This window comes from Euprymna scolopes, chromosome 14, assembly GCF_053919585.1.
Source record: "Euprymna scolopes isolate OS-2025 chromosome 14, ASM5391958v1, whole genome shotgun sequence".
NCBI classification, from domain to species: domain Eukaryota; kingdom Metazoa; phylum Mollusca; class Cephalopoda; order Sepiida; family Sepiolidae; genus Euprymna; species Euprymna scolopes.
In genome coordinates, this window is record NC_136495.1 from 50,151,386 (window position 1) to 50,167,591 (window position 16,206).

The 16,206-nt window shown below is 35.0% G+C and overlaps 1 protein-coding gene across 1 annotated transcript in view; it reads left to right on the forward strand.

Annotated features, from left to right (window-relative positions):
* LOC145292992 (uncharacterized) overlaps positions 1 to 15,830 on the forward strand; it is a 102,016-nt gene extending 86,186 nt beyond the window's left edge. Inside the window, exon 2 of the mRNA XM_080139243.1 lies at positions 15,208 to 15,830. Within this exon, the coding sequence (XP_079995369.1) occupies positions 15,208 to 15,644 (437 nt within the window). The 3' untranslated portion in view covers positions 15,645 to 15,830. The remainder of the gene's footprint in view (positions 1 to 15,207) is intronic.
* The last annotated feature ends 376 nt before the right edge of the window (positions 15,831 to 16,206 follow it).

Genomic DNA, 16,206 nt, shown 5'->3' on the forward strand with positions numbered 1-16,206 from the left:
TCACTACTCCGTCCTGGTTCCAGAAGACTGTGAGCATGACCTTGCCAGCGGAGGGCTGGACCCTTGCCTTCTTTGGAGGTGGTGAATCCAAGTGCTTCCACTGCATTGACTGGGCTTTGGTCTCTGGATCATAGTGATGGACCCAGGTTTCATCCTGTGTAATCAGTCTTTTGAAAAACTTTGACTCATCTTCTTGGCACATCTCCAAATTCATCCTCAAGCACTCGACGCGTTCTCGCTTCTGGAATGGTGTGAGCAACATGGGAATCCATCTGGCAGACACTTTATGCATATGCAAATGGTCATGAATGATAGTTTCCACAGACGCTGTACTAATCTTGACATCTTGTGCTATTTGGCGAATAGTAATGCACCGATCTTCCAAAATAGCAGCCTCAACTTGACGGACAGATACCTCATTAATGGTAGAAGATGGGGCGACCAGGTCTTGGAGCTGTTTCAACAGGCTTCCGGCTATGTTTGAATTCACGATGCCAGCATTTTACAAGCTCATATGATGGGACATTATCACCATAAGTTTCTTTCATTTCATCAAAAGTCTCCTGCGGTGTGCGTCCTTTCAAATACAAATCCCGGATCACTGCTCGACATTCAACAGGCTCCATTTCACACCTGACTCAGTTCAAACACCTGTAAAACAGAAACCACAATTAGTTCAGAGCTGTAATTTGCCACATAACCATTAAATAAATCATTGCACATGCAAAATTTCAGCTAGATCAAACAACTGGAAATAGGTCAGAGGCATTACTTTTTGCACGCCCCTCGTAAATAAACTTCCATGGCCAAGTCAGTTCCCGAATATAAAGCCAATTGAAAACCTTCCAAGCATATTAGATCGGAACCTTCGCAAAAAGAAAAGGAAGCCATCTTCTAAGACTGAACTTTTAGCATTATTGCATCAGACGTGGAAATAAATTTCTTAAAATGATTAATGCTATGCCTAGAAGGTTTTTAGCATAAAAACAGCGAAGAGAAAGTCAACGAACTATTAGTTATTAAACTTTTGATCATTCATTTTTTATTTTGTTCTATAAATTATATGTTTATTGAAATAAACTGTTTCTATGAGTGTCTATTCTTTTCTGTCATCATGTCTGTGTATATCCCGGAACCTGTGTCCCACCGTTAACAGTGCTCCCGGGGCTGGCTTAAGTTTAATTCGAAACCTCGAACACAGAAGCTGTAGTCGGGATCCTTACCGTCACACTGTGTGCTGTCCTTATATGAGGGACGTATATATATATATATATATATATATATATATATATATATATATATATATATATATATATATATATATAAACTATTCACGGACACATGTTCCGCCGCCAATACGGTTCTTCAGCATGATTAGTGAGATTTGAAAGTTCCACCATCTCAAATCTCACTAATCATGCTGATGAACCGTATTGGCGGCGGATATCCATCTCTCTCTCTCTCTCTCTCTCTCTCTCTCTCTCTCTCTCTCTCTCTCTCTCTCTCTCTCCCTCCATATATTGTATGTGTATATATATTGTGTGTGTATATATATTGTGCGTATATATATATATATATATATTGTGTGTGTATATATATATATACATATATATATATATTGTGCGTACATATATATATTGTGTGTGTGTATGTGTGTGCGTGCTAGACGAACTATCTATTCAATTCAGTTCAATAAATTTAACTTCACGGGTGTTCCAAAAAATAATGCCTCATATTTTATACTCTCCCGAGCGGAATTGAGGAGATTGCAAATTGCATTGTTATCATGACTGAACTCATGCATTGATGACCTGAAAGTTTCAACTCTTCCTTGCAAGTATTGACTGTATGAGACTCTAAGAAAGAAACCTCTTTCATTGACATACCTCAGCTGCAGAGATGTGTCATTGTATTCCTGACAAAAATGCATTGAGAACGATGGTAATTTTCTGGAAAAAAAAACGTCGTTCGTTTTAATTGTACCACTCTCGTCGTCATAGCTCTTCAACTTTTTCAGTTAAAAATAGAAGGCTTTAATTTTGGAACGTCCGTCGTATAGGATAATGGGATATAAATTTATAGACTTGGATAGAGTGGCCTGTTAAATTCCATTATGAATTTCTGCGTCGTTGGTGGATTTACTACATCTTGGTCCAGAGGATCTTACTACTAATGAACATTGGTTGTATGTTTATGATCTTGTTTGTTTGTTGTCTCCATGCACACTCTATGATCTGTTAGTGAATTTGAGATATAGACAGAAACATAGGGTAATCACTTTATATTATACAATTGTGTGCCTATGCCTTCAAAAAATTGAAAAAAGAACATGCAAGTTTTATCAATTCCTTAGTTACCTCCAACGTTTATAATTATTGTCACTTAGGAAAAAAGTTGTCGATTTAATGTAAGCCATTGTTGCATACTGGAGGGGGGGGCTTTGTGCGATTCAAGAGCAACCGTAGTAAGTGACTGCCTGTCAAGGTCAGTGGATCTGTTTTGAAAGTCATGTGAACGTAGAAAGCGGAAATAGAAAACACAAGAAGTAATAAGACAGCGACGGGGAAGCGGGTTAAACAAGACGTTTAAATCGTGATGTTGAGAATGTCTCTTTTTTACCTTCACCTTGCTATGACAACGACTAACAATTAAGCTTCTATGTATGGTTTCCCCCTTTTAGAACATTCGCAGTAAACACTCGTTTTCTACAACAAATGCTAACAGTTTCGTTTATTATCTATGTGTGCCTAAATTTAAACGAAAATTGGGCAACGGTTTTTTTCTAAGAGATTCCCCTTTATAGAACACTAGCAGGGAGACCCGACGTTGCCAGGGATTGAATGATGATCAACACATATTTCACACTCCTATATTTTTATTGTTATTGAAATCCGTGAAATCGCCCGGGAGGAAGCTTAACATGTCTCCATGCAGTAACTTAGTCCAAAATATATATTATTCTGCATTACACTTTAGAGAACCTACTGTCTCTTTTATAAAATTATTTTATATAAACTTCTTTCCAGTTAACGAAAACAAAAAAAAAAGCATTAAGAAATTTACGTGCGGGGTTTGAACCCACAGACCACGTCATGCAAAGAAAAAAAAAAGAAAACGTAAATTTTCAAGTCTTATAAAATTCTTGGTAGTTAATGAAAAAAAATTAAGAAATTTGCATGCGGAGTTTTAACCTACAGAACATGTCATGCAAAAAACACACACACACACACACACACACAAAAACGCTATTAACTTACCCGTTGTTTTATCATTTTTGCTAAGCGACGACATGGAAAAAATGGCTTTGCCGATGATAGATAAATTAAAATAACGGTTTTGATTATCGATTATCGGTAATTATCGGGGGTATTCTGAGACAAAACTTAACTAAGATCATTCCCAGATTTATACGCTAAAGTTCCGTAAATTTTAAAGAAAATCTGTTCAGCTGTTTCGGAGTCTATAAGGAACGAACTCTCACACACACAGACAAAGTTGCATTCATATAATTGTAGAGATAATACCGTTGGGTTGCTTCCCAGCTGACTATAACATGGTCATTTTCAAGTGTAACGTGAACAAGTTCATGTTGTGCTATTAATCAAACACACGAAGTTTCACCACTGTCGATCATCACAATGTTGCCTCACTAGTTACATGACACTCATTAATCTATATCCTCGAGTAGCCTTTGCGCCTTGATAAGCGATCAACGCAAATAAATTAATTTATTTTGTAAGAATCATTTTATTTTGGTATTAATTTATTACAATTCACGAGAAGATTCCTTTCAGTACCAACGCGTTCCACGCAAGATAGATATCGTTACGATCGTCAAAAGGTCAGACATGCTAGAGGTAAGGTCAAGGTTATTGTTACACACATCTATGGTGGCTGCCATCTTGAGTTCTTGTAATGCCATTGTTTGGTTAATTGCCACTGTAACAAAAACGTTAAGACCTTAAAGTTTTCAAGCAAGTCTTGCGCATTAAGCTTTTTTTAATCTGAACTGGCGATTCTCTATCCTATTTGTTAGATCTTCATTTGAGAGTAAAGTATAGAATCATCTTTGCAATTTGATTGGTCTCTCACTTTCTTCCTCACTGCAACATCTTCCTCTCAAACACATGATGTGGCTAATCTCAGTTTTTTTTTTATATAAATATTATTATGAAACCTGTTCTTCAGAATCGTCTCATCTATTCTCGTATCCTTTCCTTCCAGCTCGTTTGACTCGTTGGTCTACTAGTCTCTATTAATTCGCTGTTTTGATTCTTCATTGTAATACAGCTTTTTATTCCAGTAACTTCTTTTCTGGACGGTTATGCAACTCTCTTCCTGCTGACTGTTTTCCTCCTACCTACAGATTTTGTCTTTTCAAGATTAAGATCAATAGGCATCTCCTGTCATTGTGATAATCATTTTGTTGTATCGAAGAGAATGATGTATTTTTTCTGCAAACGGTACCAAATAAAAGTAAATGTTGTATAGCCACGTATCAAATCGACGTATAGACATATGTTTTATAGCGGGGTATCACAAATGTCCATGTTATATCAGAATGATATATCAGAAGAAGAAGCTGCTTCATGCCTTTTCTTTCTCTGGAGTTCTTCTGTCTTCACTGCTGTGATGAAGCATGCAACAACCAACACCATAAACGATTATAGACACCTGAATTTTCTTCTGTTATGAACCACAAGACAACGACTTTATATTTTACAAAATATAAATTTATTTCAGGCTGTCTTAGCTGGTCTTCACCAACTATCAAATCAGTCAAATTTATCATGCAAAAACTTCAAAGTGCAACAAGCCATGCAAAAGATATTTGCCTCGTCATACACATTGAATGTTTGCCCAACATTGCTTTAAATATGGATATAATATTCATCGACACGACCGCATTATTTTTGCTTCGAATATCATAAATAAGCATTATAATAGAATGTGCTCTGATGCACTTGTTGCACTTGTGCCCCCTCCCTTGACGTGCATATCCCGACAAACCAACTTAGCAACAAAATCTCATCCCTTCACTGTTGAGAAAAGCTTTCTACTTCAGTTACTTCCCTCGAACAGCTAGATTTTGGAATTCCCTTCCATCTACCTGCTTCTCTGATTTTACTGATATGCAGATATTTAAATGTAACATAAACCAACTTCTTGTTAATCTTTCCTATACATAGTCCCAAATAGTAGCCCCTTTACGTTCAAGTGGCGATATGCCTTGTTGGGGAGGGGGGGATGACGTGAGTAAAAAAACTGATATACATCGGGAACCTATTGTTCACTTCTACATCAGAAAGAAGTCTGCGCGTACACTACAAGAAACTATTTCAAGGCCGAGTTCGATTGAACCGAAGGAGTGTCGTTTTCTCAATCAGAATCCCTGGGCCTTGGAATAGACTTCCAAGTGGATTAATAAATTCATAAACAACGCAGCAATTTAAGGCGAATTTGGATAGATGCTGAACTACTGAAATCTCTTAAGTGTAAATTTCTACCACTCTTTTTTACATGGTAATTAAGGACGACTGTTTTAATTTTTGCCAAATAAATTGAATAAAAAAAACTTCTGGTCGTCGTAGTTTTTTTTTTTTTTTTTGTCAGTTGAAGAGCCGGAACCATTTACAAGATTCTGACATGTTGATAAAGATTTGCATCCTGCCCCGTGGATGAGGATGTCTCTAATTTGCAATGTGATAACATTTGCCTAATCTGGTTGTCACCCCTGGGAATATATATTGTCGGTCGGGTTGTATCAATCCTTCCATTTTGATGTATTTAACCATTTTTTTTTATTCTTATCATTGGTATTTTCCAATGTAATTCGAACTAAGTTTATTGTAGAATTAATGTTACACGACTTATTGTTGTTGGGAAAAGAGGGACCGCGTTTCCCACTAAGATTATCATCAGTTAATGACACTGGGGTCAGGCAGAGTTTAGCTTATCAAATATCAATTCGAATAAAAATGGCTGTCATCTCTATATGAATAGAAATTATGCTAACACTTCTCGTGTGTATATGTATACGTGTATTTCTCGCCTCTACATAACTTACACAATATCATTATTATTGTTTTTATTATTAATATTATTATTATTATTATTATTATTATTATTATTTCTACTATAAATTATAGTAGAAATAATAATTATAACAATAATAATTATTATTTTTATATATTATTATTATTATTATTATTGATTTTATTACTATTATTATTATTATTATTATTATTATTATTATTATTATTATTATTGCTACTATTATTATTATTATTAGTCATAAAAACGAAAGAAAAATGAATAAGGAAAGAAAATTTTATTTTTAAAAATAAAAATAAAATTTTATTTGCTTATCGATCCTTGCGATCAACAAGTCAGAACTTTTTAATGTTTCGCTATTCATGCCAGCAAAGAGAAGATATTTTGTTTGGAAGAGTGTTGCTTTTTAGCAAAACAATCTTTTCCGGGACTAACAATCTCCGCTGTATAAGGAACTAAATGGTAGCAAGGAGGCTGGAAGTTACAGTACCCCAAATGAAGATGAGGTTAAGGGATTATAAGGATGTGATTTTCTCTGTCGAAAACGCTACACAATGATAAGATTAACTGGGAGATTCCAGAGCAAGTTTCTCAAGGATGTGTTCAATGGAGAACGTTGTTATAATCTTTGACGATGTGAAGGTTGGCATTCGAAGAATGAAGAATTGCAAGGTACCTGGTCCAGATAGAGTGAAATGCTTCTAATTCAAACAGTTCGAATGTCTTAATACTCCACGAGTTGCTGTTTGCAAGTGGTGGTTGACTCGAAGAACGTACCTAATTGACTTTTCAGGAGAAGAACATCATCACTGTAGGGAGGTTGTGGGCAATAACAGACCAATCGCACGTCTGCCACTAATGCGAAAGGTGTCGAATGGAATCTTCGCAGATAGGCTTCTGACCACCCTTTGAGTGATGATTTTCTCCCTGATAAACAGAAAATATGCCAATGCGGATGTATCAAGGGGTATCAAGAAACAGCCATTGATTAATCTTTCCTAGGCATAGGAAGTGTTGCAAGATGCAAAGAGGAACAAGAAAAATTCGTGTGTAGCATGAATCAACTACAAGAAGGCGTACGGCATGGCCCCTTATTCGTGGATCTGTGAAAGACTGTCGATGATGAAGTTTGCTGAAAGTGTTGCAGAGCTTCTGGAGAGTAGTATGGCTCAATGGAAAACTGTTCTGACAAATTTAGCACCTCACAGGGATTAGCATTTAATGTAAAACATGAGCACAAGTTTAACCATATTCAATTATCAATTCGTCAAAAAGCACTCATTATAAGTAAATAATGTATAACTTTTGCCTGTTTTTAACAAATTAAAATTTAGTAATGTAATAATTTATAAAGAGGCTATGATACTGTGTAATATAAATCTTACTTCGAAATAAATAACTATTATTGTTATTAATAGTAGTAGTAGTAGTTGTAATAGTCTCTGATTTTTGGAGATGAGGATTAGTCATTCTTATTATTTGGATTCATCGGACTACTGTTCTCATATTGAGTGTGATTTAAATAACGTTATAGTCGCTGTAACCTCTGACCTTCTTCAGGTATATATTGTCGAACCCGGGAATTTGGACGGAATTTCGAGCGGAACCTTTTATTTACTTCACCGTACTCATGTTCCGTCAGTCATGACTGGATAAAGGTTCTAAGTAATTCACAATTGTATTTTTCGGTCGCCCATACTGAAGATTGAACCTTCAACCTTCAGGAGAATATCACTTTTATAATTGATTTTCGAAGTACTTTAACCACTTTTAGGAGCCTTAAACCTATTATTTTTAGTTGTAAATATCACTAATTATTACTTATTATTACTATATATTAACGTATATCAAACTCGCTCTCTATATATATTAATGTTTTTTTGTTTTTGTTTTTTTTTTACTTATTACTTGTATATATTATCTATTTTTTATAATTACTGGTTCCTATATCGTATTGAATTCTATACTAGGTCTACTTAGCACTTGGTTATTCCCAGCATATGTACTGCTTTTTTCAGTATTCTTACTCTTCATCATTCCCTTCCAGATATATTCAGCTTTACCTGACTTTTCAGTCTCTCTACTACTGCTTTTTGATGTTCTTCTAACCTACTTTTAGTGAACGACATGTTTCACTTCTTAATAGTTTTCCACATTTACATGGGATTTCATATATACAGTTCTTAGTCATGATTTTTCTGTAGGGGTTTTGACTCTCACAAGCTGTTTCCGGGGAGTTAAATAACTCATGAATACTGTCCTGATGTTATATGGATTAAATATTCGTTGAAGTTTTTCAGACAAACCCTTCATATATGGTATAAAAATTGTGGTGAGTTTCTGAGTGGTGTCCTTTTGAGTCTGGTCCAGATTTCTTGGACCTGATGTCATGCTCTCTGAATAGTTGTTTCGGTGGGGGGGGGGTCTCTTGATATGCACTGATGTTACTACACATTGCATTTGCTCGGTGTTTCCTCAAAGTTTTCCATGTATGCATTGTGTTGCTTTTTGGTGATTTCACGCCAGACCTTCCTGCTGATATATATCAGATCTCATCACGAAGTATGTAGTTCTTACACAGACAGTCAACATCTTCATTATATTGTCAATTGGGATGCAAGTGCGTTCTTTCAGTGAGGCATCCGATGTCAGCTTATCCCGTATCACTGTCAGTCTCATCAGTCGGTACTTTCGTGAACAGACTCACTACATCTAGACTCACCCTCTGGTTGGAATGAATGGAGGCATTGTTTATTATTTCCACGAAGTGAGTTGAATTCTTGACGTATGATGGAGATTTGCCGATGATTGGGGTGATTATATCTACCAAGAATCGGCTCAATGAATGGCATGCTGAACTTCGGGCATTGACAATGGGTCTTAATGGAATACCGTCCTTGTGAATTTTAGGAAGGCCATATAAGAGTGATAGCTGTGTGTAATGTTGTACTAGCTGTCTGTATTTTGCAGGTGGTTTAAGGTCCTTATTCTGATTGAGGATCTGTGACAGTTTCCTTTCCGTTTTTAAGGTCGGATTTTTTTTTTACTTTACAGTAGTCACCAAATTCTATTAAATCTGCCAATTTCTTGGAATTTTCTGCTCTGTCCATTACCACTGTAGCATTGTCCTTATTAGCTGGTAGTATTATGATATCACAGTCACCGCACAGTACTTGATCGCCAATACTTCTTCCTTGGAGAGGTTGGGTTTTGGAGGCTTTGAATTCTCGAGTGCGTGTCTTACTTTCCACCTTAGTTCATCTCCTTGTGCTTTGGGTTGATTCAATGCTGCCTCTTCTATTAGAGTTATCATATCTAAGTATAGAATCTGCTTTATGGTTGTGGCGAAGTTGAGACCTTTGTTATGCCAAAGTAAACGTGGACTAACCTTTGTTTAGCCAAAGTAAATGTGAGCAAACTCTCTCAGAGGAAGTTAGCTGACGTTTACTTTGGTTGACAATGGCTCTTATTGATGAATGGTGGACCTGGAGTCTTACGTTCTTAGCTTTTAGATTTGCCAATTTCTTTATTTGGTGAGACTTAACCTCCTTAAATCCTTTCTTATAGGATATGCCCATATATTCTTGAGTGCGGGTTTTGTAATCAGTCCGAGATATACACTCCAGGAATGGGATAAGGTTCGTGGAAATTTCGGTCTGTAATTGATGTTTCTTCAACCGACTGTTGTAGATTCTGTCTCTGACGAGTTCATGCCCTACTCGTTTTGCGATCCTTTGTGTCCGTCTGAAGCTGACTGGTAGTTTCAACTTTAAGCTTGGTGGTACAAGCTTAAAAGCACGGCATTGGGATTGGAATGTGAGGTGGTTAGTCGTCCTTGACAGTTTTTGGTAGAGTTTTTCGATTTGTTTCCATTTTTGTATTATTTCAGGTCCGAAGATATGACGTTTCTGAATTTTTTAGATGAGGGCGGGTTATTCCTATTCTTTGGATTCATCAGACTACTGTTCTTATCTTAAGTGTGATTTTCACAACGTTTCGGTCGATGTAACCTCCGACCTTCTTCAGGTGTATCTTGTCGAACTCGGGAATGTTTCTGTGGAACTCGAGTTCGACAAGATACACCTGAAGAAGGTCGGAGGTTACATCGACCGAAACGTTGTGAAAAACACACTTAAGATGAGAACAGTTGTCCGATGAATCCAAATAATACGAATAGTAATAATGATTTACAATCTACTGAACGTGTATTTCGAAATGTTGAAAAAGAAATCGCATAAATACTTTCGTATTATGATAAAGTCTTAAACGTATTACATGTATGTAAAGATAGCATTTTTTTGTAAATCATTCAAACACGGTAATGTTTGAATATATTGTTAAGTAGCAATTTTACTCATTTAAAACTGCTTTAAAGCTTCACCGTTCATTTATTTTTCGACCAAATTTCACACAATTATTACAGTTTATAGATCACCTTCTCAGATATATTGTGAAATCTTTTTTTCAATTTTCGTTTAGTAAAACAAAAGTAATGATGAATTTACTGGTGTTCAAAATCGTAAAAAAAAACTTAAGTAGGTAAGCGATGTATTTTATGACTGGTTTTCATAGCAACCACGTCGCTTCAGCAAGTGAAACAGAGAGAATGAAAGAATGAAAGGGAGGTAATTGGGAGGGGGTTAGTAGACAAGTGCCGTACATTGTAATTACATATGTGTATGTTATGTTTATGGGGGCAAAAAATAAGACTGAAATTAAACAAAGAACAAGTGAATTTACCGGAAGTCTGGAGAATTCATGGATTACAGTAGAAAATGCGAGCAAAAAAAGTAATATGGTTAAGTTTTAACATGGAAAAGTAAAAGACTAGTTGTTAATATTCTAGTAAAATATAATAAATTTATAACTTAAAATATTGCAGCATAAGAATTGTTTTTAGAATTTAATTTATAACATTACATCATCAATTCTTAATGCTACAATATTTTAAGTTAGAAATTTATTGTATTTTTTACTAGAATATCTTGTCCTTTTCTTTTTTAGTTTTAACAAGTCCTTTACTTTTCCATGTTTCAGCTTAACCATATCACTTTTCATGCTCGCATTTTTATATTGTAATAATATAATGTTTTCGATCCTTGATACGAAATTTTAACGAAACAAAAGTTTAAACTCGCGTAACAAGCGATATTTGATTACTATCTACATATGTACACGTTACAAGGTTGCGGACAACTATAGTGAGTCGTATATAAGAATTTATCATTAAAAAAAATGTTTGGAAAATGGGCAAAAATAATTGCATGAATAAAAATGGTCTTAAAAGAAATTCAGAACAGGTATTAGATAATTATATTTTCATCTCTAGTAATTTATACACTACTGAGCTATAAACTCAACTTTCTGTGTGAATTCAAAAGAATTTTTAATAATATATATGGATTGTGCATATATACACGTAAATTTGTGTGTGTATATATATATATATATATATATATATATATATATGCGCGTGTGTGTGTGTGCCCGCGTGCCTGTATAAGTAATATGTGACTAAAAGGGATTCTGACGGTCCCCAGAATCATATATACATACAATAATATACGTATATATATATATATGTATCTCGATATACATATAATTACACACACGCACCCATATATATATATATATATATATATATATGTGTGTGTGTGTGTGTGTGTGTGTGTGTATGTGTGTGTGTGTGTGTGTGTGTGTAATTATAAATGCATACACTTATAAAGGCGCAAATAAACACACATTACAAAATGTGAATGTATATCTTATTCGCCCGCTCAGGGATACACGCGGTCCCCAGATGTTTAAATTTATATATATATATATATATATATATACATATATATATATATATATATATATATATATATATATATATATATATATATATATATATATATATATATATATATATATATATCCCTATCTTCGAGTGTGTGCAAGCAGGCATAGAAGAACATATGCGAAATCACTTGTACGTTTGTTATTGGGATAACATAAACATACGGATTATTTTAACGTGCTTACCATCTGTCGCACTGTTGTCTGTCATGTTTTTGTACGTTTCACTCTCAACCAAATACTTTTTTATACATTTGTCACACAACGGACACACACACACACACACACACACACACACACACATATATATATATATATAGTTACGTATTTACAATGGCTATGTTCTTGTGTTTTTTTTTTGTTGGGGGATGAATTTAAATTTTTAGATATTATCGAGGTTTCTTTCTAGGTCTATATACGAAATGCTGTTCGAGTCAGATTCGATGTTTGAAAAATTTTAATGTTGCATTGTCTGCTTTAAAATACCAATGTGAGGAAAAAGCTGTAAACAACTAATACTTATGTGTATACTCTTCACAAAAGAAGAACGAAGCTTGGTAGAGATTTTTCGCACACACAGAGATAAGATCATAGGCAGACACACACATATACACACACACACATATATATATATATATATATATATATATATATATATATATATATATATATATATATATAGAGAGAGAGAGAGAGAGAGAGAGAGAGAGAGATAGGCACAGAAACATGCCTGTGGACCAGAAAGTTTTAATCTTAAATTATATGCAATTATGCACAATGTAGAAAATATGCATCAATAGAACTGGGTGTAATAGTTAAATAGAAACAAATCATTCAATAAGAAACCATAAAAAATGAACAGTTAATTAATGAAAGAGCGTTTTTCAAGGGAATGTGCAAATTAATTTATCTTCATCAAGTCGCTCGCATATCCATGACTGAGTATATTATGAAGTTCCTTTTAATAACATCTAGATAGAAAAATGTAAGCTTTTAATATCAATGTCAGAGCGAGAAAAAAACCCTCAAATTTATAAATATATTGTTGAGTTAGATTTTGCTGGTAGTCAGATTTGTTAGAGGCATTTGCGTTAACGGGGACGCGATACAGTAAGTTTGTCGGAGCACTTTCTGTGAAAGTACTTGTAGAATAAGCACGGAATACAACATTGTAGAGATAGGACAGTGGCTGGAGGTTGGGAAACAGGACCGATTATGAGACTGTATTTTGCCCCCACTCAAAGAGGAAGAAGCTAGTAGTTGGCGCACATGCTTAGATGCGATAACAATACTCCATGCACTGACGAATGATGACTTTATAGAGGTATAGATTCTAACAGGTGTGAGGAGTTTTCTAGTTTGACAATCAAAGTTTTGATAATGGGGGATATTGCGAAACTGCAGTAAGGTTATATTTGTTCAGTTATTTTTCTTTATATATATTAATATGTGAGATCGAGGTATGTCGCGACGACTGGGTTAAATGGTGAAAAATGTGAGTATAGACCCTCTCCAGCTATGGGTTGAATATTTGAGTAGACGAGACATCTTTTTGTACAACTAGTTTAGTCGAAGAAAATCTTTCTCTGCTTAATTAGCTCATTTGGAATAATGGTAACAATGTTCGGTAATGGGAGAGAGACCAGGGCTCAGTCTTTGGTCAGGTCATACCAAATAATATAAAAATGGTACTTGATGCCACCTTTATAAAAAGGGGATCAAAAGCAAGTGGAGTGATCCTAGGAATTAACTCGTGCCCTCTCGTACCCATAAATGTAGCAGCTAATGAAAAGGAACCTTCAGGTTGCCCTTGAGTATAGTCGACCAGTTAGCGTTAGTCTAAATTTTTTGATTATCCTGGTTAGTCTCTCATAAATATGATTTAAATTTTATTAAAATCGAATATAGGTATTTGAAGTTTTGAGGGAATTTAGTCCGAGACATATGATCCCTGTAAAAACTTGGAGATTTGGCAGGTGTTTCTATTGTCTTACTCACAAAATCTTATTATACATATGATTTGAATTTCGTATCAAAATAAGGTATATTTGAAGTTTTAAGAGGGGCTCTGCCTCCGTAGTTTCTTTGGAAACGAGGAGATACTTTAACATTCGAGGCCACTTCTATTGTTTCCTTTAGAACATTATACATATAAATATACTATTAGATTTGATCTATGTTCTCTAATCTTTCTTTCTATACAGAACACACACACAAACATTGATATTGTCTGTGTAGGAATGTAGACATATAGGTAGATAGTTATATATATATATATATATATATATATATATATATATATATATATATATATATATCGTAAAATTGGATAATATGGAGGACTGCAGAGACCAATGTGTTTTTCTCTGCAGAATCGCTGCATTTGATGAAAAATGAAAACGAGTCAATCGATTAACCCTTAAAGATGTTACATTACGTCAATTTTTACCATAATTTCTACTTAATTTGTATACCTTATTCTGTCATCATCTATAATATAAATATCACCTGTCTGTTTAAATGTATGCATGTATTTATGTCTTCTTAAAACTTTCGACAGAGGCGACGGATTTTCACGAGATCTGCATGATTTTGAATCGAAATCTCGGACGACAAATATCAAAAAATTGGCCAAAAACATTAATTGCTTCACCCTAAACTGGGCAGTTTTCTACAAGGAGGGGTCAATTTTTTTGTGAGCTATTTTTGCAAGTCATCGTATCTGTTGGATTGACTTTGCCTAATTTTAGCGTTCCGAACTTCCAGTCGAATCATGGAGTAACGGTAAGACGTCAGATTGTCTTTCACTTTCTTTTTCGCCTTCGCATCACGGGTTCGAGCTGCCTGCCTACTACCACTTTTTTTTGCTGAACACACACCTCCAAACACCCGGGCAACGCCGGACACTCAGGCTAGTATATCTATATAATAAAGTCAGTCGGTTGCTTCCGCCATGAAAAAAAATCGATATTTTATTCCGAATAGCTAGTTAATTACGACCATTACCAATTATTGTCAGTAAAAAATTCATAAAATAAAACGGGGGGGGAGGCCAGGGTTACCGGCAATGAAGCCCCCAATCAACGTTTTCAGTTTGTTTGCATTAAGACTCCGTTTTAAACTGTTTTAATCTTTCAAATAAAAAAACGCATTGATCCGGAATTCAAATAATGAAAAAGAAATTAGTTAATTTTGGAAAATAAAGTTGATTTTATGCAATAAAATTCGTCTATTGAGGATTAACTGAATTATTTAAATAATATGTTCTTACTTTTATTTGTTTATTCATTATTTTATTTATTTACTTTGCAGTGCACAGTTTGGTGGCCCCTTCGCCAAGGGACATCTACCACAATACGACCAATCGGGTTGGAAATCCGAGACATATGATCCCCGTAAAAAAGGATCATCAATCCAAGGCTCTGCCGAAATACTTCAAACCAAATCAAAAGCGTTGTTGTCGAATCGGCAAGAAAGTGGCCAGACGAAAACTTTCCTGCAGCATCCATATTCACATAATGGCAAAAGAAAACAACGTGTCGCACATCGGAAACCCTTTCCGTCGCAGACGCAGATATTCCGGTAAGCTGTTCCCAAAGATCAGCCGATGCGCCGCTAAGTTCTCCAGCAACTTCGAGAAATGTTGTCGCACCAGAGTCGAGTTTTTCAAGCAGATGAAACTCTGCAAGAAGTTGAAAGCAGCCGAAAAGAAAAGATGTCGACAAGAAATTGCTCTCAAATACTCCTAGCGAGGCGGGGTGGAATGTCTTTTTTTTTTTTAATCTTATGATTCTTTCTTTTTTTCGCTCTTTTTCTTTTCTCTTTTTCTTTTTGAAAAACCCGACAACATTGTATAAGGTTTGCATCGACATACACACAAACACACACACACACACACACACACACACACACACACACACACACACACACACACACACACACACACACGGATATGTACAAATGCACGCCTCATGTCCTGATTTGACTTTTCGTTTACGGAAAACTCTTCAGGATAAACAAATAAACACAAATATCGCTACTTTATTTACATAGTCATTCCTGCAAACATAAAAAACAAGATGGCGCACGAATACATTAAAACGAGAAACACACATATAAAAACAATATGCACTTACAGAGATACATACACATATAGACACATGCAACTATACTATTGCATATGCGTGACCAATATGCTTGTGCATAATGATATTTGTGCAGACTTTAAATATATGTACGTATATATGTAGGTGTATGTGTGCATTAGGATGTATCATTCTAATCGAAGCATTGTGTAATATTATATAGATA